This window comes from Oreochromis niloticus, linkage group LG8 (assembly GCF_001858045.2).
Source record: "Oreochromis niloticus isolate F11D_XX linkage group LG8, O_niloticus_UMD_NMBU, whole genome shotgun sequence".
Taxonomy (NCBI): Eukaryota; Metazoa; Chordata; class Actinopteri; order Cichliformes; family Cichlidae; genus Oreochromis; species Oreochromis niloticus.
Genome location: NC_031973.2, coordinates 7,582,497 through 7,605,592, shown reverse-complemented (window position 1 = coordinate 7,605,592; position 23,096 = coordinate 7,582,497). Strand labels below are relative to the sequence as shown.

General features: G+C 41.5%; 1 protein-coding gene across 2 annotated transcripts; it reads right to left on the bottom strand.

Annotated features, from left to right (window-relative positions):
• Positions 1 to 35: 35 nt before the first annotated feature.
• On the bottom strand, positions 36 to 22,047 carry ppp1r9bb (protein phosphatase 1, regulatory subunit 9Bb). 2 transcript variants are annotated; one of them, XM_003453384.5, is made up of 11 exons: positions 21,900 to 22,047; positions 19,563 to 21,091; positions 9,765 to 9,897; positions 7,776 to 7,896; positions 7,321 to 7,425; positions 4,996 to 5,128; positions 3,348 to 3,500; positions 3,180 to 3,233; positions 2,803 to 3,032; positions 2,622 to 2,718; positions 36 to 1,527 (listed from the first exon to the last, which is right to left on the bottom strand). In XM_003453384.5, exons 2-11 carry the CDS (start codon positions 20,976 to 20,978, stop codon positions 1,477 to 1,479), a joined length of 2,493 nt encoding a protein of 830 aa, XP_003453432.2. In that variant the 5' UTR covers positions 20,979 to 21,091; positions 21,900 to 22,047; the 3' UTR covers positions 36 to 1,476. The 2 variants fall into 2 exon arrangements, with proteins under 2 accessions (XP_003453432.2, XP_013131890.1); XM_013276436.3 differs by lacking the exon at positions 21,900 to 22,047 and adding an exon at positions 21,339 to 21,436.
• Positions 22,048 to 23,096: the final 1,049 nt, after the last annotated feature.

The following is a 23,096-nucleotide window of genomic DNA, read 5'->3' as shown; positions in this document are numbered from 1 at the left end:
CTGGACTAAAAAATAAACAACAACCAACTTAACCATCACTGTTGACCATTTATTCCACAAAACATACAATGCAAAGCATGTGCACTGTACAAGCCTTAATATTATGAAAATACTCATAACCATGCCTGTTTTTTTTCTTCAATTAAGTAGTCTTAAATTTTGTTTTTGTAGTCAGATCTACTACTTTTTTTTTCCTTTTCTTTTTTTTTTTTTTTACATGACACAGTATAACTTTGTTTATTCGACATTAATTTTTGCATTGCTTTTGTCACTATTTGTCCTTTGTTAGCTCATATTTCCAACTTGACTATATTATAAATATTAAGTAAAATTAAAATATTTCAGTCTGACCTGAACTATACAAACATACTGGTATGACAGTTGACACAAGTAAAACTCAGTTTCATTTAAACTGTGCGTAAACTGAAACAGGTAGAAACCTGGCAGTGTTTTCCATGTGCTACACACAGCGGTGTCAAGTGCAGCTGCTGGTTAGAGACGAGCTCCTTAAATCTAAAACTTTGCTGCTGGTAACGGCTTCTTTAACTTCCCAGTCCAGTAATGTTTCTTACATCAGTAGTCCTAACTAATTCCAGTTCTACAAGTCCATGACAACATCCATTTGAAGGGGAGGGAAGAGATATCCATTGTTTGTGGCACAGCAGTTGTGGAGGCTTGTTTCCGTGGTCCTTTTTTTTTTCCTTTTTTCTATTTTTTTTTTCTTTTTGATAGAAGTGAGGGGTTGAAACCAGAGGATTAGTCGCTTGTTTGCGAGTCCTAATGTGTAAAAAATACACAAACACATCTGAAAGGTAGGCAGCAGTTGGTTCTAAAGGTTATGTGACGAGACCCCTACGAAGGTTGAGATACTGTACAGTTTCGAAGACACGTCAGACTTGTTCCCGTTTATTACTCCAATCCAGTGAAGCACCATGTGTTGTCGTCTTCAGTGCGGTCTCCATCCAATTTACACATCTTTGCCACGCAAAATATACAACGACCCTCGACTCTCATTAGTTTATATTATGTTAAATGTTATGCACATTAAAATTTTTTACAAACCAAACTGATTGTTAAACCACACAGTATCACATCTGTACAAACTCAGAAAAAAATGTCACAAAACTAAGCGAAAGAAAGAGGATTTTTGTTTTGTTTTGGCAATTGAAAAGCAACAGCCTGATCTTTCACAAGAATCACAAATTAAGGAAGAAAATACTGAAGTCTGAAAATGAAAAAGGAACAGTACATCTACGGAGTCCGTTTGTGATGATAAAACTGCTCTTCTTCCCATAAATGCCAACAGAAAAACATGGTTAAAAGGGTTAAGTGGGTGAAATACAAAGCCTGAGGGCACATACAGTATGTGACCACAAATTAAGCTCAAGTTGGACACACGAGATACCCTGCAGTTCGTTGCAAGTACTTAAAACACTCCTTTGTCGGGTGAAGTTCCAGATTTATTAGAAAAGGCTTTTATAATGGTTCAGATTTCAGCTCCTCCACTCGGCACTCCAGATCAGCCACCTAAAAGAGAAGAGAGGAAAATGCACTTAAAACAATGAAGCGCTGCTGGAATGTGACTCATTTTTGTGTTTTTTTGGAGAGTTCTGCTGTGCATTTCTGCTTTCTGTTGGTCCATTTAGGGGTCTCCACAGCAGAACATCTTCTTCCATAGCATCCTATCCTTAGCTTCCTGCTTTGTCACACCAACCCTCTGAATGTCCTCCTTAACTACATCCATGAACCTCCTCTATGGTCTTCTTTTTATCCTCCTGCTTGGCAGCTCCATGTTCAGCATGCTTTGTCAAGAGGCACAATATCTCTATGGCTTGCTGCTCCATTGTTACACCCATCTCCCTCTCATTTACACTCATGTATTCTGTTTTCTACTAACAAGCAGGGAAAAAATAGGAACTGCAGACAAACTTTAGCAAAAGCTTCTTTCCATCAAAGGTTTTAATCCAAAGCAAAATAACCACAGCATTAAAAGCTAAATAACAGCACTATAAAGGTACAAAGACTCCTCCCTTAATAGTAGAAAACAGTTTTTTACAGCCATTTTTACAAGAAAATATCAACATTTCAATATTGGAAAATCAGAAGGAGGTCTTGCTTATGAATGAATCTAGTACAAGTTTTAAATTGCTGGAGGGAGGCAGGAGGATAAACTAGACCAAAGAGAAGCTCTTTATGGGATGTTGGGTCTTTTAATGCAATAAAATCAACCTTAACCTCTAAATCAGCAACAAGGTTTTCCGGTGCATTATACTTCTACTTCAAACCTTTTTGAAATCCTACACCGTAACCTGACATGCACTTTCCTAGTAATGCAACCACACAGCAGCTCAATGATGACATACATGAACTCTTTTAACTTCATCACACTTTCTCCAAGTTCCCCAAGACATTTTAAGATTTTCTTGAAACCACAAGTAATTCTGATTAATAGCAGTTTCAAGATCAGATTTGGTCTGGATCAAGCAAACAGGTGTTTACTCTTGAACGCTTTACAAAATGCTCTGCAAACCTACCAGCACACAGTTTTTGTGTGTGTATTATATTAATTGCTGGATGTGAAGATTAAATGTGCACACACTGCCTCGAGGCACCTTGTATACCTGTTCTTGGAGTTGCCCTGACTCCTCTTTCAGAAGGTTGGCCTCAGCCCCAACTTGTGCACAGCGCTGGGTCTCCTTCTTCAGGTACTCAATCTCCCTGTTAAAGGAAGAGGATAACAGCATTGGCACTCTGATCTCACAACTCTTTCGGGCTTTTGTACATGCAGTTAAACGGTCTTACTTTTGTTGATACTCCTTGATCAGACGTTTGGCTTTGCTGTATTTGCGCTCCAGGGCCTGATACTGGGCCTGCGTCTCCTTCAGGTGCTCATCCACTGCCTGGCACAGGCTCTGAGCCTCCATCCAATAGCCCTCCAGCTTCTCCATTCGCTCCTTGTTCTCCTGCAGGGTTTGCTCCAGCTGGGCCTTGTCCATACGCCAGCGCTGCTTCTCCTGCTCTGCGTGGTGCAGCTGGAAGAAAGCGTGATTCATTCATTTCAATCACATGATGACGTAAACGGGCACACTCCTCTGACTCTAAAGATAAGAAATGCTCTTTTGCTTATTCTTATTAGAACCATTATATAAAATATCATTATAATATTCACTTTTAATTACCTTTCTTTTCAGTTGTTGGATCTCAGCCTGGGTGACAGCGTGTTTTATTTGGAGCTATAATAAAAACAGGGTGTTACTATTCTAAACACATCTCTAAATACATGGTGCATTAGTGGAAAAAGGTTTGATTAAAGAAGAAATGTTGTAATTACAGCATTCATGGCTTACCTCTTTGTATTTATGGGCCAGCTTCTCAGGGTCTGTCTCCAGAGGCGACATGTCCTCGTTCTCCGCCAAGTCAAACACCTCAATCGCACTGGGATACGGCGGACTAGCTTCCTCATCGTCATCCTCTTCCTCATCTGTGCCATAATCCCCACCCTGCAGGGATATGGTCAAGGTTAGGACCCCGTTCATAGGCAAAAATCAAGTGAAAGGAAAAAAAAGTAGAGCTTATGACTTAAAATTGCATGTATAGCTGGAGAGTAAGTGAGATTAAAGTTTGTCGTCCTTCTCCTTTGCGGGTAAACAAACTCTTTCAAGTGACACCATTTACACAGAGAAAGCTAAATTTGAATCTGTCAATGTTTTCAGTGCTAAAATTTAGTTTGTGCACATATTGGTTTCCAGGATGTAACGGTTTTCAATTTATGCAATTCCTGGAGAAAACAAAATATATTTCTTTAAATTCGTTGAATTAATTTTTGGACATAATGCTAAAGGAACAAGAAGGCAGAGTGTAATAGTCTTCTGATGGAGTCGTCCTCTTGTGCTGTGACACCAAATAGACACAAGATGGTGCACAACTCAAGCAGGCGCCTGTACTTTTCATTACGCAACCGCCCACCTAATCTTCATACTGTCCATGAATGGAGGAACTTCCTCTCTGTTATTCTAATGAAACCATAGACAGTTCCTGAGCATGTTCTCTGTGTGTGAACGAAAAGCGAAACGATCTGAGGCATGATTAACAAACTAAAGGGCACAAAAAAGTCACTCTGCTTAGTCACAACCCTGAGCTGAGCATATTGTCTGATCATCCTGATAATACACTGGATATCACAGTGTGGCCTTTTCTTTTTCACTGTTCATAAAAATAATCATATATTTTTTAATCCTACAGGGAAACCAATATCCTAGAGGGCTAAGTGAGGATTTTAAGGTAGCACTTTGTGCTCAACTGTGAAGCTGTTTACTGATGTCTTTGCTCTGTTAGCTCAGCTTGTGTGGGACTGTGCGTCATCTGCAGTGGTTAAATAATATCTTATGTCCCATTTTTTTTTTTGTATTTGTGCAGAGGGGAGGGGTGAAGCTGGATTAGTAAGCACTGCACCCTCACTTCTCTACTGTGCATGTGCAGATGTTGCTCCATCACCAGTTAAAGAATGATAAATCAGGCGCAGGCAAAGTTTTTATGCTTTGATCCCTACAGTGATGGGATGTGGTAGCTTTGTTATGCTGTGGGGGGGAGGCAGTTTCCTGGCATGGTTTTGGTTCGCTTGGCCACTTAAGAGGAAGGAATCCCTACAAATCAATTCAAAGTTGTTCTGAGTGATCGCCTTTATCCGGTGATATAACACTCCTACCCTGATGGACACGCTCGCTTACAAAGTCCACCACCTATAGCGCAGGAAGGATCACCGAATGGACTGATGAGTATGAAAAGGATGTGAATCATATGATTTCACCTGTGTTTAACTAACAGGGGATTTGGGAATCATGTGTTATATAACAGTCTTCACCACCATCATGAAAACATCAACTGAGGGATTATCTGTGGGAAGAAATGTGCCCCCTTCCTCACAGAGACGATAATCAACACGTTTTGTCTTTAGACCCTTCATTAGTAATCTCACTAATCTTATTGCCCTCTAACCTCTTGTTCATCCATGTATTGGTTGTAGCGCTGCTCCATCATTTCCCTCTGCCAGCGCTCTTGCTCCAAGGTCTGCTGGATGAGCTGGGCCACTTCGCTCTGTTCACCCGGCTTCTCTCGTCCAATCACAAACCTGCATTTAGGCATATATTATTCCACCTCAGCTAGGAACAGAAAACTATGACAAAACCATATATATATGCTGTGATGCTGTATGTATATGCTAAATAATACATGTTGGCCTCTTCTTTGTTCTGAACACTGAGGAGCACAAACACCGGCAGTGAGTGTTTTCATTCTTCAGTTAGTATAGCATAATGTATTAATGTAGCTGGAATGCGCTGGCTCTCTGATGACAGAAAATGGCTTCCTGTTTACACTCTAACAAAGATCTTCTCTACATAGTTACCCTCTTGGGTGCATGAATCAAACCCTCAATTTGTCCTCTCTTTTAGCGCATTGTACAGATCATTACAGACACTATATTTTCTCTTGATTGACGCTCACAAATCTTCATGCACTGAAGTCAAATGGTAAACTGGGGGAAGGACAGCGAATCACGACAAAGCCACAGATGGTTGTTAAGCCAGCCACTGTAGCCTTTCAATTTCTGCAGCACTGAGAGGTAATTAAATGCTCATAAACACACTTCCTGTCCCAATCTATTTGTCTGCGTGACGTTTGTTTTCTGAATAGGTCGGAGCTCTATTGCCCTTCGCCATCACTGCAGCGGATCCATAATGTATGAGCTATCTATGGAGGTCTCTGATCTTCACAAGTCACACAACACTAGCAATTATCCCAACAGCGCAGACCACTAAACCCTGAATTATGAATGAGCATGGATGACAAAAGAAGCACACGGGAACAGTGAGCCATACCAAAACTCCAAAGCGCAAAGGCTACAAATAGACCTTTGGCATTTTGAAATTATACTTTTGATACAAACTGTTTTGGTTCCTGATAACTGTTTTCAGTGGCTCTAGTGTGGAATCTTTGGACTTTATACTGAATGTCTCTAAAAGGAGCTTTTCGATACTAAAGGGTATAATCACGACCCTGGGAGACTGGCGATATAAATCTAAAGTCTGGTGAAGTGAATGGGCAGGATGTGGTAGAAGTAAGCTCTGTGTGAAAAATGGGCTGTGGGTAAATATCAAAAGGAAATCATCTCCTTCAGGAAGAATGCTTAATGTCAGGGCAACTAGCAATGAAAACACATGTCCTGGTCACTGCTAAGGCATTTAGAAAACCACAAAATAGTAGCTACACAAATACAAGATCATTTAACAAAGACCACAAATTCAAGTATTTTAATGTACTTTAAATCTATATTACTTTAAAAGTACAGAAGTACTTTAAATGCTAACATTAGCAAGTCAATTTACTGACAACAGCCTGATGTTTAGGAGCTTTCAGTGCGTTACATTTGCAGTCGGAATATCTGAGTTCCTAGTCAGAATTTTCACACTTCCAACTTGGAAATTCAAGAACGCCGACTTAATGATTCAAGATGGTGGTAGTGCACATAAACCGCAGTAAAACTGTACTACTGCTGCTATGTATTTGTGACTCATTAAACAACCCAATACTCTGTGAATATTCCTCATCTGTGTTTTTAAGCAGCAAAAAAACATGCAATGCAGTTTTGATAGTGATGCATGAATGGATCTATCTTGCTAGGGAGCAAAATAAATCCTGTTTTCCCATGATTTTTCAACTTTGTTACCGGAATGCATTCAACTCAGTACCAAGTATGTGTCTCGAACTTCCAGGTCAAGCACATTGCAAATGAGTCAGAAAAGTGAAGCCAATAAGGAAATGCCCTGCCCCTGCTTTCTTTATAATGGCCAGTAGGGGGCAACTCCTTTAGCTGCCACTAGAAAAAGATAGCACGTTGCACTTCATTTATGACCTCAATAAAACATTTCTGGTACATATATGCTGCAGTTCTAAGTTGTATTCAATAAAGTATGCTGTTCTTTTTTGTAAATGATGGTCCCATTGTACTAGAATAGACAATAAACCAGAGTAGGCTGATGCCAAAGTTGTGCATCATAGGTTTACTGCACTCATAGTTTTAATGGTGCTAAAAGGGAAAAGTCAGGGGACACCCAAAGACACTACGATGGATCCACTCAGGATCATGAAAGTCTTAACAAAATTTCTTGGCAATCCATAAAATTGTTGAGATATATTAGTAAAACTCTAATAGCAAACTAGCATTTCTGCTTCTACTTCTACTTGGCTGCAAAAAAGAAAAACGGTTTGTTTCGTGATGTAAAAGTGATTCAAAGCAAATTGGTTAGTCAGAGAGACTCTTACTTGACGGTTCCTGAGGTGTTCCTGAGTACAGAGGCGGCAAAGCTTTGGGTGACTCCCACCAAACTGGTCCCATCCACCTCCACAATCAGATCGTTCACCTGGATCCTGAAGCAGACAGTTTAAAGGCTTAGAATTTACAGAAATAGCTCATCTGTGGTCTTTGCGCATCCTTTTTATGCTGAAGCCCACACAACTCAAACTCCATGTAAAAGTCCTTATTCTTGGCAGCAGAACCTACAGTATTTGCAGTTGCAAGATATCAAAATAGACAAGAGGAACAATAAGGCATCCACTCCTGGAACTAACACTACGACTACTAAGGTAACCTCAAGGTTACATTTGATTTACAAAACAAAGGCCTGTTCAACTTCCCTTAATTTCTGACCTGTAATGTTTCAGTTCTACAATACATTTTTTTATCATATCAGGAATATTTATAGTACGAAGAAACATACCTGCCATCCCTGTGTGCTGCTCCTCCTTCCGTGACAGTCTTCACAAAGATGCCCAGTTTCTCCAGGCCCATGTCAGCCCCTGCACCCATCCCAATGATACTGATGCCCAGGCCGTCACCGTCTGAAAGAAATCAGACTTGCTGTTACCAAACTGGTATTGTAATCTGTCTGTAACAGACTTGTTGTTGAAGAGGCAACCTTTGGGACTGAAAATAGAGCCAATACAGAGGTGACAGAACCTGCAGTTGTATGAATGACCACAAGATAGCTAACATTAGCTAACAACATAACACTCCACCTCACATCACTTCTGGCTTCAGAGCGACAGGATAGCAACAGTCGCAATGCTCAAATCGAGCTTTTAAAACAGGAGTTCACAACCCAGCACTTGAAGTCAGTGTGGCTATGTCCATGTTTTAATGTCCAGTCTATGAATGTGTTATTATGGCACCGCAAAAAGAAATATAGCTGCTTTCAGCGGTTGTAGAAGAGGCTAAATGTTAATAATTCTTCAGCTCTGGGCTAATAAATTACTTAATGAACCTTTGTTTGCTATCCTCTATAATTGAAACCCACTCAAAGGTGCACTGTGTTTTTTTCTTGTATACTAATTATATTTGCTTAATTTTAATTAAAGTTTAAATAAAGTTTAACACAACTCATGTCCTCAAGGCTATACATTTGCTTCCCTCAACATTTTTAACAGTTTTAATCATATAGAAAGCATGTATGGTTACCAGCAAAGTTTACCAGGATGCTCCACAGGGTACCTTAAAATGACTTACCATAATATATAATAAACCAATACTGTAAAAAATAAATATCAGATTAAAGTGTTGGATTATTAGTCAGAAAAAAGGGAACACATATTACAGGTGCCTTCTGTTCAAACCTTCTGTTTGTGCAAAGTGAGGAGATAGGAAACCAGAATGGCTCGTTTGAGACTGAGGATTGACTGAGGGGATACACCAAGGGCTAATATGAGATAGATAATGGTAACGATGAGTCATGCAAATGCACTCTAATAGAGTTCAAGAGTAAAAATATGGAACTGAAAATGAGAATGAATGCAGAAACAACAAGGAATGTATACTAAAAACTGTAACTGAACAGAAGTGTCCAAATAGATTATTAACTATAGTTTCTTGAATTGTGAGCGGTTAAAAAGATTAGTTGTTGTTTGTTTGTTTGTGTTACCACATAGTTGAGATTTAAGATTTCTAAAGAAAGCCCAATCTATGTCACGATGACGCATCATAGGCTTTTTCTTCTGTTGAATTCTTCGGTTGATTTTCAACCTGACATCAGCATTCTGTGCAAACTACAAGCATGCATAAGCTTCTTTGTACCTTGAGGACAAAAAAAAAAAAAGCTGACCTTCATGTGATCTTGAAAAAAATAAAACATTACTTTAGTTGACGTCTGTGACGTGAAAGTTAGGTGATAATCAATATAACACCTAGATTCCTCCCGGAGGCGTTATGTGCTGAGGTAGCGTATTTTTTTTCAAGCACTGTTTCTTTTTTACTTCAGCTTCTATTCTATCATGATCTAATTAATGTAGAGCGTGCACACAGCAACACCTATAAAGAACATTGCTACATATGGTAACCCACGTAACATGCCCTATACACAAGTCTTCTACACACAAAGAAATGCACTATGATGTTACATGGATACTGCAAATCTGTAAGTCATTGGGGAGAGCAGAAGGCAGCTGGTGAACCCTGCAGGTCTTTTAAAGTAGGACTTTTTTTAATTGCTTCGGAGATGGGAGCCAAATGGGAGCTTGATCATTCAAATACAGAACCTTACATTTGTGGGTTTTTTGTATTCTCTTTCTTAGCAAGGTGCAAAGCAGCCTCAGGCAAGTCAAAGTACAGTAAATGCTTAGAATTATTTATATCCCTGAAGTAAAGTGCAGATTTTACAGAAAGAATTTGTATAAATACTCGACTGGTTAGAAAAAACAGGGTTTAGTTCTGATACCTTTCTCCAGCTCCACAGGGAACAGGTCCAGCCTCTCCACTCTTTTCTCCAGTTCATACTCAGCAGACGCTGCCATTGGATCCACATCTTCATTACGTCTGTCATAGTCCTCGTTGGAATAGGTGGCAAACACCTGTAGGATGAGACAGGGACAAGATCAGACTGAGAATCACACTTACATCAAGTCTCTGCAAGGCGGAGCAGATTTTTGCATAGTATCTATACCTGTTAAGAATTTGTTTGTTATTGAAACAGGGCATTTATGAGTCACAGTTGTTTTGGGATTTTTTGTTTTGAAAAGAAAATGTTCAAAATTATGGGAAATTATTTGTTTTCTTGGCAAACATTTGATCCACTGTCATTGTTGCCTAATAAACCTCCTTTTAACTGGCCTCTGTGATATAGATAGATAGATATATCCTCTCTTTATAGACAAGTCTTTCTTTTCCTTGGAGCCATAGTGTCTTATCACTCTTCCTGCACATACTCCAAATATAGTAACTGCTGCTGTCACCAGAATCACTTCCTGTGCACCCTGAGGAGCAGTGATTCATTTTGTTTTTTTGACTTTTCATTGCATTTGTGTATCAACAGGTAAAAGAGTGGGCAGATTGCAGATTGACGTGACTACAGATACTTAAATTCAAACTACTGAACGGTTCAGTTAACATCAGTTACACATACTTTGTGGAAGATGACTTTCAGAGTCACAGAAAGGCAAGAGAGGAAGTACTGGAGGAAACAGGACCATTACTCACAGGAAACTGACTCTAATCTGAGTTTTTTTTTTCCCCCACATTTCTTGCACCGGTGCTCAAATTCCTTTCTAACGGCTTTATGTTCCACCACCACCAGCTGACTACTATGCCACGTTCATAGCCACTTAAATCACATTTCTTCCTCACTCTGATACTTACTTGGAGCTCTAAACCATGTGTACATAGCACTGAGCTGAAGTTAAAAGACACACACACAGTGGCCAGTAAGCTTATATATAATATTTCTGTTTAATTTCTTTAGAAAATCCATCTTAAGCTAACACACACGGTAAAATTAATATGATCTGTTCAGAGAAATGACTCTTCCTAAATCACCTTCACTGATTTCCATCATTCCACTGAGAAAAGCAATTTTATGGATTGAAAAATGCTTAAGATCACTACTTAGAGGTTTTGGATGCGTAAGTAGCTGAGACAGACAAGACGGCTTCACGGTTCGATAATAACTGACCAACACTGTTAATGCGGACATAATGCAATTCAAATGTATTGACATTTTCAACTGAGACAGCCACAGCATTTCCTCCGAGCTGTATTGTTTCACAGCAGTCATCTGTATCAAACAGACTGGTGAGGAAAAAAATAAACAAAAATCAATCACAACCACTGAAGTTGCTCTTATGAAGACAGGGGCCTCTGTTTTCAGGGCTCAACTTCCCACATTCACTCTGGTCTCACAGCATGACAGTTTACATAACCACCCCCAGCATGCTAATGGAGGCCTTCTGCAGCTGCTGCTCACAGGCCTCACATAGACACAAACACACACACACAGAGGGAGAAAGAGAGAGTCCAATCTTTAAAAGCCTCACTTCCAGTCTTCCAGGGTGATTATGTATGCACCACCTCGCATGCTCCGCTGGCTACACTAATTCAGTGCTGGACCTTCTCCTTTTACACATTCTTTGATTTATTTTATCAACTTTTCTCTCCACAATCTTTGTTCCCTCTTCTGCAACACTTTCACAACGTTTCCTCGAGCCTTGGTTTGCTTTATTCAATGCATCTCTTGCATGTCGCCGGCCTGTTTAGCTTGTCCATCTGTGTTACAGAAGTAGCATCTCATAGCTTCAGTGCCGCTCTTCAGTCCTACAGTATGGGGCCCCGTCTCCGTGGCAACCCCACAGTAAAGAGCCTGTCAGTTTTCTGACAGCTCCTTTGAAATGTAACCAGCCCCTCCTCTCTTAAATTTATTCAGTATCATTGTATTCTCATGCATCATTGAGCACTGTACAAGCTTCTGCTACTACTTTTAGGCTGCCCTTACCCATAACAATAGAGTTTAAAATGTAATCGCCTTGAGTTAAATCTCTCCCCATCACTGTCAGATCACGCAAGCAATGACATGGATGATTTTTTTGGGGGGGGGGTTCAAATTATGACATAAAAATTACAATTTGCTTAGAGTTCAGGTAGTGTCAAACTGTCCAGTTTAATTGTAGGTAATTAAAAGTTAATCTATTAGTTTCTCAGGGAAGAATTAGTTCAGTACACATACTGTATATAAAAGATGGATACCGTAATTGTGATTTTGCCCACTGGCTTGACATTTTTTTGTTTGTTTTTTAAGGTAGAAGTGACAATATTTGGGTCCATGTCAGGTGCATTCTGCATCCACTGGCTATGTGTATATGTATAGGTGCTGATGTGCTGCCTAGCAGACTGTGTGTGGTAGATGCACACACGGTTAAAGTGGCCATAGTCCTAATATTGCATAACTTTAAGCCATAATTCAAACAGCTGGGTCACAAAGGAAAAATCACCCTGTACAGTCAGTGTGAGGGACTTGTTTTGGTACCAGGCTGTAAAGATGTTACTTTTATAGCTGAAGCTAGCCATTTTAACACGGCACTTTATTGGGATTGACTCAATTTTACAGTGACAGACCATCCTATGATTACTGAGTTCCACACTAGTTGCATTTTTCATGGAGGTCGCCACTTGTTTCAGTATTTTTGGAAAAACATTGTGACATCTGGGTACTGAATATAAAGTTATGACCAGCAGCAGGTTTGCTTACTTGAACACAAAAACTAGAAACCACTATTATGGCCCCATAAAGTAGTAACACATGAATATTTTTTAAAAACTGCTTCTTGACGGTACCCCAGATAGTTTTTTCCTTCTCTTTTCTACCATTTACATTTATGCTAAGCTAACCAACTCTTGGCTGTGGCTTCAAACTGACCCTGCAGGCATGAACGGTACCAATCTACCAATCTTCTCATGTAACACTCAAAAAAAAAAAAGCAAATAAGGATAGTTCCCATTCTCCTGGGCTTTTCATTTAACTGACCACAAAACCTATAAATATCCATAAATGCTCATTATTTAGTGGGTCCAACTTCCAAGGTAGACAAATTGCTGTATTTTACACTATTTTGTAAATAAAATACTCAATCAAAAAGGAACGGAGTAAAGACTAATTAGGTTCAGCAGTTCTAAAACCATTAAATACACTGCTGTTACACTTTACTCTGTGAATCCCATCAGACTTAAACTCACAATAGTTAGCATGGGAGCAGAACTTAAGTCTGATGACTTCTGATTTAGGTTACCTTTGTATTTAGACGGATTAACAGAATGTGGATTAAGCGGCCAAAAAAATACACCGTTTGCAAGTAACAGAGTGTAAAACAACAACAGTGACCTCTGTGCAGCCAATGTGACACTTTCACGTGGCACTGCATCACCCCTTGAGTTTAAAGATCAATAGGTCACAGCTGATGGTCTGTGAAGCCCTCAATTTACACCCATGATACTGCAAAACATCAAAGACAGAAGACTGAGCGGCCCTATATTACTGCAATGGTAATAAATGGTCACCACTGTAGGTGTGCTGTGCCTTGCAGCTATTGGAGAAACTGGCCATGGTATAAGTCAAGCTACAGTATCATCCTTGACTGACAGAATTACCTCTCGCTTCCAGCAGGAAGTCTATCTCCCTCCTTACAGACAGACTAATTGGGATTCTCCACGATACAACCTCTGACCTCACTTTACCTAAGCACGCAGAGTTGTAGATGAACTCTACGAACAGTGAGGTGGCTATCTTGGGAAGACAAACATTGGGATTAAAGGCAGTGTGGTGGGAGGGGGGTGTGGTAGAGACGGACGCTGTTCCAGTTGTGGCAGATAGTAGGTCAGAGGAGCTAACAGATGGCCAGGAAACTCCCTTCCTCCCTCCCTCTGCTACCAGCCGCCTGGGATGTCCTACAAAAGCTCCATGGGCAGAAAACTACAGCCACTCACCAGCTTAGAGATTGTGTTTGTGTCTATACAGAGCACCTATTTGGGATTGTAAAGGGTATTAAAAAGCAGCCAGTAAGTGACGCCATCCATTTTACAATGCTGTTGTCGTGACACCGAAATGGCAAAATGATACAGCTGCCACGCCATGCCTCTGCTCTGCTCCAGTGTGGTTGCATCTTGATGACCCTCTGGCTACAGTGTGATTGGATAATGCTGTGGTGTTAACTAGCAAGCCCGTAACCCACACCCCACCACCCCCACTGCCCACAGCAGCACGTCAACTGCTGTTTCTTTCCCTCTTGACTCCAAAAACTGTTCTAATTTTGGATGGAGCCAATAGGATGTGTGTAGGTGGTGCCACTGGTTTTTCCTAAAAGAAATAGTGTTTCCACTCTCGTTGCATTCAGCAAAAAAACAAAAAAGCTTTCCAGCATTTTTTTTACTCATACTAGTCTTTGCATGTGTGGCAGTTTTCTCAATTTCTACCTAAATGCAAAAGTTCATTACCATGCACTGATATATAAATGGCTCAATTTTCCCTGCATATGAATCTGTGTGCAGTAATTAATCCGTGCTTAATAAAGCTGTCAAAATTGAGCGTATGTTGCACTTTTCCTCCTAAAGATTAATGACGCCACTATCTAAACTAACATAGGTTAAACAAGTGGCAGGTAATTGCTTCTAAATCCTACTAAAATTGGGGGTTAATCCACATGCCAGATGTGCACCATACAGACAGAAAATAAGGATGTGGCTCTGGCAGCGATCACGTTTGACCAGTCTTCTCTTGCCAATAAAATGGATATGGTCAGCTCGTCATAGTAATGTTTGCATGGCACCAAAGCCCATCTATTTTGGCAGAACAATTTTTGGTCAGCAGTCATGTTTAGGCTTAGCGCTAACGCTGGAGAGAGGCACGGCAATATGAAAATAAGGTCAGCACAGAGGACTGAATGGCATTACATTATACAGAAGGATACAACAACTAAACTCTGTAACTATATATATTTTATTATGTTGTGTTTATGTTGGGTATATGTTTTATTATGTTACCATATCATACTGATTACATTTTTTATGACATTTTCTTTTGTGTCCCTATGGTTCTTTTTACATACAGACTTAGTAAGGGTTTTTTTTTTCCTTTTTGCTAAAGCATATAGTTTAGCCGGATCAGGTGACGCTGAATCCTCCCTTAGTTATGCTGCGATAGGTGTAGGCTGCTGGGGGATTCCCATGATGCATTGAGTATTTCTTCTTCAGTCGCCTTTTTCTCTCACTGTGCGTTAACAGATCTCTCTGCATTTAATTATTACTTGTTATTAATCTCTGGCTCTCTTCCACGGCATGTCTTTTTTCCGGCCTTCCTTTTCTCCCAACCAGTCGCGGCAGATCGCCGCCCCTCTCTGAGCCTGGTTCTGCCGGAGGTTTCTTGCTGTTAAACGGGACTTTTTCCTTCCCACTGTCGCCAAACTGCTTGTTCATATGATTGTTGGTTTTTTCTCTGTATTATTGTAGGATCTACCTTACTGTATAAAGTGCCTTGAGGCGACTGTTGTTGTCGTCATTTGGCGCTGTATATATGCATTTCAAATCTTATGTGGATCTTATGGATCTTTGTGGGAAAGTTAATTTCCCACAAAAAATAGAGAAGGAATTGTGAAAAGACCTATTTTAAAAGCATATTAACTAGCAGCACCATTACTCAAGGAGGAAAACAGTTTCCATTCTTCGATTATATATTTTCTGGTATTAATAAAAACATAAAATAACAATCAACCTAACTACAGGACCAGTAAAGCCTGAGAAAGACAAATATAAATGTTCAGCCATCCATACAGCACGGTTGGGGCCTCACATGTCACTGTAACCAACGCCTGTCATTTTTTTGACAAGATGATGGCAGGCGGGACAAGACAAAACAGTTTCAGACATGAGCGAGACGTTGCGTAATGTGGCTTGTCGCAGTAACCTGAACGAGTGGGCACATCACATAAATGCTTGCAGCCCACCACCAACCACTGCAGGGCCGAGAAGTGGGGCAGTCTGACCTTGCTGATAATCTGTCTGGTCTTCCACTCCTCCTGGCTGTGAGTAATGCACTGTATGAAATACTGCAGGCCTGCTGAGTCAAAGTGACAGACAGTTTGAGGATACCTTAACATATGGTTACCTCTCCATGGGCAGTTCCCTTATTGGATGATCTCTGTGGTGCATTTAGGGTAGTCTGTATTTTGTGTTTTGTGGCAGAGACTTTAAAGCAGCAACACCTCCTTCTATGTTTGTCAAAATTCAACACCCTCTGTTTATTACCTTACAAGTACAGTCATCGTTTGTGTTAATAACACAGCGTGAAAGAAAATCATAGGTGTTCTCTGAGCAGGCTGGTGAGACTGAGTAGCGTAGGCAGAGACCTAGAAGAAAGAGTCCAGGTTGGTGGTGCAGAAGGACAAAACGTTTAGGAGTAGGTTAGGTGAGGTGAGGGGTAAGCAAGGTGGCAAATAAATCTGTCTATTCCTGGATTGGAGGAGACACAGCCCAAATCTAGTGGAGATTATCTCTCTCTTTTTTGGGGGGCAAAATGCTCCCCCTGTACAATGGGATAAATAATTAAAAATCACAACAAGCTAGGGGGCTAAGCGGTCAGGCTAAATACACCGAGTAATATAGAATTGAGTCAAAACAAACAAGCTAAAGAAATAAATAAGACATGAGAAGCAGCTTCCTGTGTTCGACAAAAGAGGCGGCCCTGAAAAGCGAGGCAGGTCTGTGATGATAACAATGCTGCTATTTTTACTAGCAGCAGCAGACTGGTGACAAAGAGCGAAAGGGAGAGAAGAAGGAGCAGGAGAAAGAGTGTGAGGAGGAGCAAACAAAGAATGCAGTGTGAACTCTACCCGAAGCAGATCTGCTATTTTTGCCACTTTGAGAGGACACAGACAGAAAGACAGACAGGAGGGGAACAAACAGTATGAATCGGAGACAGAGAAAGGCATGCATGCAGACGTCCAACCGCTGTCACCACAACAAGACTTAATTGTGACCAAAAGCTGCACTGTTGCTCAGACGAGAAATATGCACTAAAAATGGGCACTTCCTGTTTGGCAGGCAAACTAAGTGACAGTGTGACTTAAGAGCTGGCTGTTATGCACTCGCATGACATTTGAGCTGCATAAGAACGCCCCTCCCATTTGACCTCGCATCCCCCTTACTCTCATCCACCCCTTCATCAATCTCCATAACAAAGGCCACTCTGATACAGTGTGAAAGGACTCAGTAGGAGGGTTTTTTCTCCACTGACCGCTGCAGGGTCGCAACGAAATTCTCCTCTTTATCAAAGTCGTGACTTACGGCTTTTATCACACCGTAGATAATGCCTCCTCCTGGTAGCCACCTTTGATCTCATGAGGATAAAATAATGTTGAAAGTGTGTTTTCTCCTCTATTGCACTTGCATGACAGGCACAGCAAGCCCACAAATGACTTGAATGTGATTTATGGGACTAAGCTGATTTCTAGGCATTTGCTCAATATATTAGAGCTTAATAGTGACACATAATCACACATCACTATTGGTATAATCACTGTTCGGGAGTAACTATGTAATTTAATGTCTCAATTAATGTTACTGTGATCGGTTACAACATGTAATGAAATTACAGTTACCAATCAAACTGTCCATTATTACTAAGGGTTATATTCTTTACACAAGAAGGCTTACTCCACATGTAGAATATATCATTATTCTTTACTGCTTTGCACTTTATTCTCAGTGCATTAATTCTTTCTTTTGACATATTTCCAGAAAATGCCAGTCAGCAAATCCAGTGCAATGCCATCAAGGATAACATAGCAAATAAAGCGCTGTCTCTCCAGACAGGCTCCATTCCTCTCAAAAGTTTGAGCATTGTTTTTGATTGGTTCTTCTTTTTGAATGTACACTGTTTCAAATCAGCCAGTCTAATCAGTGTGTCTGACTCTGACCATGCCAAGGTGGGTGGATATGTCCTTGGAAAAGAATCTTCAGTGCTGGAAAATTAACAAACCAGATCAGGGCTCTAACATTATAAACGAAGGCTTGTTTTCTACCATTAAAATGCTAAGCCTAATTTCACCTTTAACAGAATAACTAGTAATCTGTGCGCAATCAGATTTCACACTTGGTGCAGTTACCATACATGAAAAGACATTCTCCAAATTTTTGGAATGTGCATAGGCTTTTTTTTTCTTTTTTTTTTTTATAAAACAGCATTACACACAGAATTATGCTTCACTGAGTGTTTCTCACTGGATCACAGTGCATTGTGTGCATCCTTGAGGCCTGACAAACATCTGCAGAGCTGATTTTTTCAAGTATATTTCATAACTTGTGTTGTTTATATTCTTCAGTAATCTTCTCCTCCGTTATCTGACAGATTACTACAATTTTGGGTTCATTACCACGAACAACTGCTTCCCAATGGCATGGTTTGAAACCATGTCACTCGTATGAGCTTGTGAAGGTAGAAAGCAGGTGCAAAAAAAAGCTTCCAGAGCACCATTGGTGGCCTTTAATTGTACAGTTTTTAATTTTATATTGTCAATATTTCTCATTAATAATCCCAAAAGCTTATTTTCTCAGTTTGTTTTCTTTAGCTTCTTTAGCTTAGAAATACCTGCATTGCTCCAACACATATATGTGCGGTCCTTAGCAGTCTTTCATTGATTCATATATTTGATGTATATGTTGTTAGTATCTATGTCAGGTTGGTTTTTAAACTATAATATTCAAATGTCAGGGTGCAGAAACTGGGTGGTTCTGGACAATGTGCAGCGATAAGACAAAATTTGGACTTGACAAGCCATGAAATGGTACAGGAGAGCCTTTCTGTGAGAAGTAATGTGTGTGACACAAAGTGTCAGGGCCCACTTTAGCTTGCAGAGTTGCTGTATGCCTCAGACCTCAAGGCAGAGCAAAGCAGCAAGACTGAACTGGAGAGAGTCTGATGCTCCTCTCCGGATCATTACACCGCCCCCAGACAACGAGAGACACTTCAAATCAACTCGTCCTCCTCCTCCTTCTCGTCTGTCCTATTCTCTCATCGCACTGGTCCAAGAAGAGATCACAGTGCTCTTTTTTTTCTCACTTCCTCTGTCTTTATCTCACACACAATCACACACACACACAAATACTCCAGTCCTAACGCGGCTTCCCATACAGCATCCGGTGACCTTTCATTTTCCACAGTAGAATATCCACTTCTCTAAAAATGGGGATAATTATCCAGGTCTGTTTTATCCCCCCCACAAAAAAGCAATTATTTGCAGAAGCAGCTCCCGCTGCATTTCAGATAAGTATCTACATTGAGGCACTTTTGGGGCCCGTGTCAGCTGCACAGTAGGAATGCAGGCCCATCCATTAGCAACTGGCTGCTGGGGAGGAGGGTGTTAGTAGTGTGCAAAGCCCTGTGTTGAAACAGGCTAAAATCAAAATGTCAGCACTGGTGTGACACTGGCAGAAGCTGAGCGAGTTCATTAAAAAAAGCTGACAGTGGCATTGGCTATGACTGTAACACAGCAGATAAGCTTTAAGGTCAAGTTCAACAGGCCTCTAAAGACACAGGATGAAAAGAAAATCCCACACCACAACATAATTACAATTCAGAAATCAGCACACGAGCCTGATTAAACAAGGTTCTGGAGGTGCATTGTGACAGTAAACACCTCCATGTTCTAGCTACAGTTCTTTCTGTTAATTCAGGGTATTTTTACACTTCACATTTCCTCACCTGGATGGGCTCTGTGCTGAAGCGAATCTTTCTTGAAGGGGGTGGATCCTCTTCCACAGGCAGCCCTGAAATCTCCACACAGCTGGACTCTGGCTCATAGCGGTCATCGCCCTCATCTTCCTCCTCATCCTTCTGGCTTCCCTCAAAGTCCTCCCCCACCGCACTGTAGGTACTGATATCCACAGAGTCCCGGCCCGACTGTTCTTCTCTGAGAGTCCTGTCTTCCTCCTCCTCTGTATTTCTGTCCCCATCCTGCCTGACCATGTCGGCACTCTTTGGAGAGCTTCGCTTCTCTGAGGCAGTTTCTCCATTCTGCACTGAGATGTGGATGTCACCTTGCAGTATTGTGCTGCTGGGCTCGCTGGTCCCAGAGTGTTCCTCAGGTTTAACATCAACTTTGGCCTCGACACCTGCATCTGAAACTGTCTTTTCTCTTTGTTCATTTGGCTCTCCTACATTACTGTAAAGTTCAGTAGTTGGGGCACACTGGCCAGCACCCTGGCCACCATTAATGCTTTCAGATGGAGGAGTCACCCTTCCTCTGGAGCCCCTTGGAGGTGTCTCCTGTCCCTTCTGATTGCTTATCTCATCCCCTTGGTTGCCTGATGCAAAGGCACTGACCCTCTTTGTGATTATCTTGGAGTTCAACACGCCTACCTTGGTGCTGACCCCTCTGGAAGGGAGTGGTGGTGTAGAGGAGAGGCGGTGGAGGTTGTTCCGGAGCTCGGCTGCCCGTTCAAACACAGCACTGAGCTGGCTGACTGTAGGGGACACCGCTTCACTAGTGTCCAGGCTGTCCAGGGACTCTGTGCTGCCATTAAAACGAGCCACCATGTCCAACCTGCCATCCTGAAAGCTCGAGGCCTTATCTGTCTTCAGTAACACCCTGGTTGTAGCCAGCTTCTCCTGCTGCAGTTTCTCCAGCTGCAGCTTCTCCTGCTGCAGTTTCTCCTGCTGCTGCTTCTCCTCAAAGATGCGGCGGGTCTCCTGTAGCTTGGAGTAGCTGGGCGAGGAGGCCCGCTGGTGCCCATTCTCCGGTTTTGTGTCGAACTTGCTGACGCGCTCGGACACGGTGGATCCGAGCTTCAACAGCGCGCTGTGATCCACGTTCTCGTTCAGGCTACCGGCTCTGGGCAGAGAGAGGCGCACCGATTTGTCGGCGATCCTGGCGTTGTCCTCACCCTCTCCCTCGGCCGGGGATGTGGTCTGCATCTGCTGGAACATGTTCTTGATACGGTGCACATTAGAGCCGTACCTGCGCCCTCGGGGGCCCTCCTGCATGTCCCCATTTGCAGCATTGTCTTTGACGGGCTTCAGGGCCTGCATCCCCGCCTCGTACGCGTTCCTGTGCGGGGATGGGCTCCTGAGCGTGGAGCCAGAGCCGGTGCTCTTGGATGTGGATTCGGTCTTCATCATGGTCAGTCAAGCGTCGCAACGGATGCTCAACGACGGCATGTCTCCTTTCTCAACTCCCGGTGGCAAATCTGTATTATCCACCAGCAGCCGATCCCAGCGAGGTGGCGCCCAGACTAGACCGGCAGATGGAGAGAAACAAAAACAACAGATCGCATTAAAGGCCTGCCTGCATCCGCTGCAATTCTCGTCTAGTGCAGCGGAGAAAGTGAGCGCGATGCATCTGTCAATAGCTCGTTTGCAGTTACAACAATGCGAGCCTGACCTTCTCAGATAATTGCATTAGTTACTGAAAATGTTTGCACAGAAAAACAGAAGAGTAATGAGCCGCGGATTTACCGCAGCTGACGACAGATTGCTTACGTTTAATCCCTTTTTAGAGGCAGCATCATTTTGATCTCTTCATTCTGTGAGCTGCAGATTTCTGGTCCTCTGGTAGCGGCAGACTGCTGCTGCTGCATGGAGGGGGGAATGCATGGGTCATAGTGCCCGTCTGCTCCTAATTCTTTGACCATTAAACAGGCTGCTCTTTGGGCGAATACGATCTTCATTTACTATATTTGGTGGAGGTGCATTAATTATAGCTACTATGTTACAGTGAGTGATGTGGTTTTCATTCCCGCAACAAAAAAGCAGTCATTCCTAGCGATACACAGTGCTACTCTAACGAAAAGGAAGAAAACAAACAAAAAATATAATTACAAAAAATATATTTAAAAAAATTATGATTTTTTTTTTAACCTAATGGGGCTGTGGTGGCACACTATACAAAAAAGACGGGACCCCCCGAATGTTTTTTTTCCGTATTTTTTAAACCCCTCCCCCTCCACTAAAAGGAAATCCCTAATAAAGCAGTCCAGAGACACTGGATAACGACACTAAATAAATGTATCGGTAAAGTGTAAAATATGGATACTTACTTACCGTTTCGTTACGAAAAATAATAAAACTGAAGTCGCGGTCTTTTTCGTTGAACCAGCGATAGGACCCAGTGACACCTCACTCACGTCAAATCTCCTTGGCCAATAACACATCCGTTATTTGCAGGACACATTGCTGCTTCCTGCATTCTGCATCTGCGCCGATAGATATTTTAAACGTTATTACCGAGCGTAGACAAAGCATTTCCTTTTTTTTCTTTTTTGAAGGCTTTGAACTTGCCCACGTAGTCTCGGTTTCAAAAGTCGTTTGGGGATTTTTTGTTTTGTTTTTTTTATCTGCAAGGCCGACCCATTCATGCAGCTGTCTCGATACATAGACAAGAAGAGTGTAATGTACTTGTTTACATGGGTTAACTGTCATGGTGAATATTAGTCCCTGAAAAAAGGCTGAGGCGATGTTAAACAAGGCGGCAGTGCCACCTAGCCAGTTCTCATCTGACTGTGTTACTGGTGGGTTTTGCAAAGTAATGACCAGCTGAAGAAGCATTGACACAAATAAACTCAGTAGATAAAACTAAAATATATATTTAATTCTGTCCAGTGTGTTGAAAAGCTTTTAGTTGTGTACTTTTGTACTTTTTAACTTTTGATTCATTTTTAACCCAACCCCTATTTCCCGTGAGAGACTTTGCCTTTTACCACCCTACAAATACAATGTCTTCTTAATGACTCATGTCTTTTTCGTGCTTTTGCATTAGGGTCACATTATGACTGTAGAACAGTCACTGCTGTCACACAGACCGTTCGTTTGCAGACCGTCGTCTACATGTTGTAGCTGTTTACTGTCACCAGGGGGCAGTGTCACAAACAACAGATCTGTGAAATCATAAGATACCTGGGCATGCAACCTATGCACAGCCCCATCCATGATCCATGATGAGCTGGGTTCTCTTTTGTTGTTGTTTTTTTGTTTGTTTGTTTTTATTGCATACTCTCCCACGTAGGGTCTGTGTAGGCAAATGCCTATGCAAAAGAATGCTAAAACATGGGCTTTATCTGGTTAAGTAAGGCTTATATTGACCAACTTTTGGTTAAAAAAAAATTAGTATTTTACACAAAAGTACAGCCTTGTCCTAGTTCAGTTGAAATCTCTTCAAGACAGTATGTAAACATTTTAAGCATAAAATCCTTCCTTTACGTTCTTCTGACATTTTAAAATATTTTTTGAGAGGTTTTACAC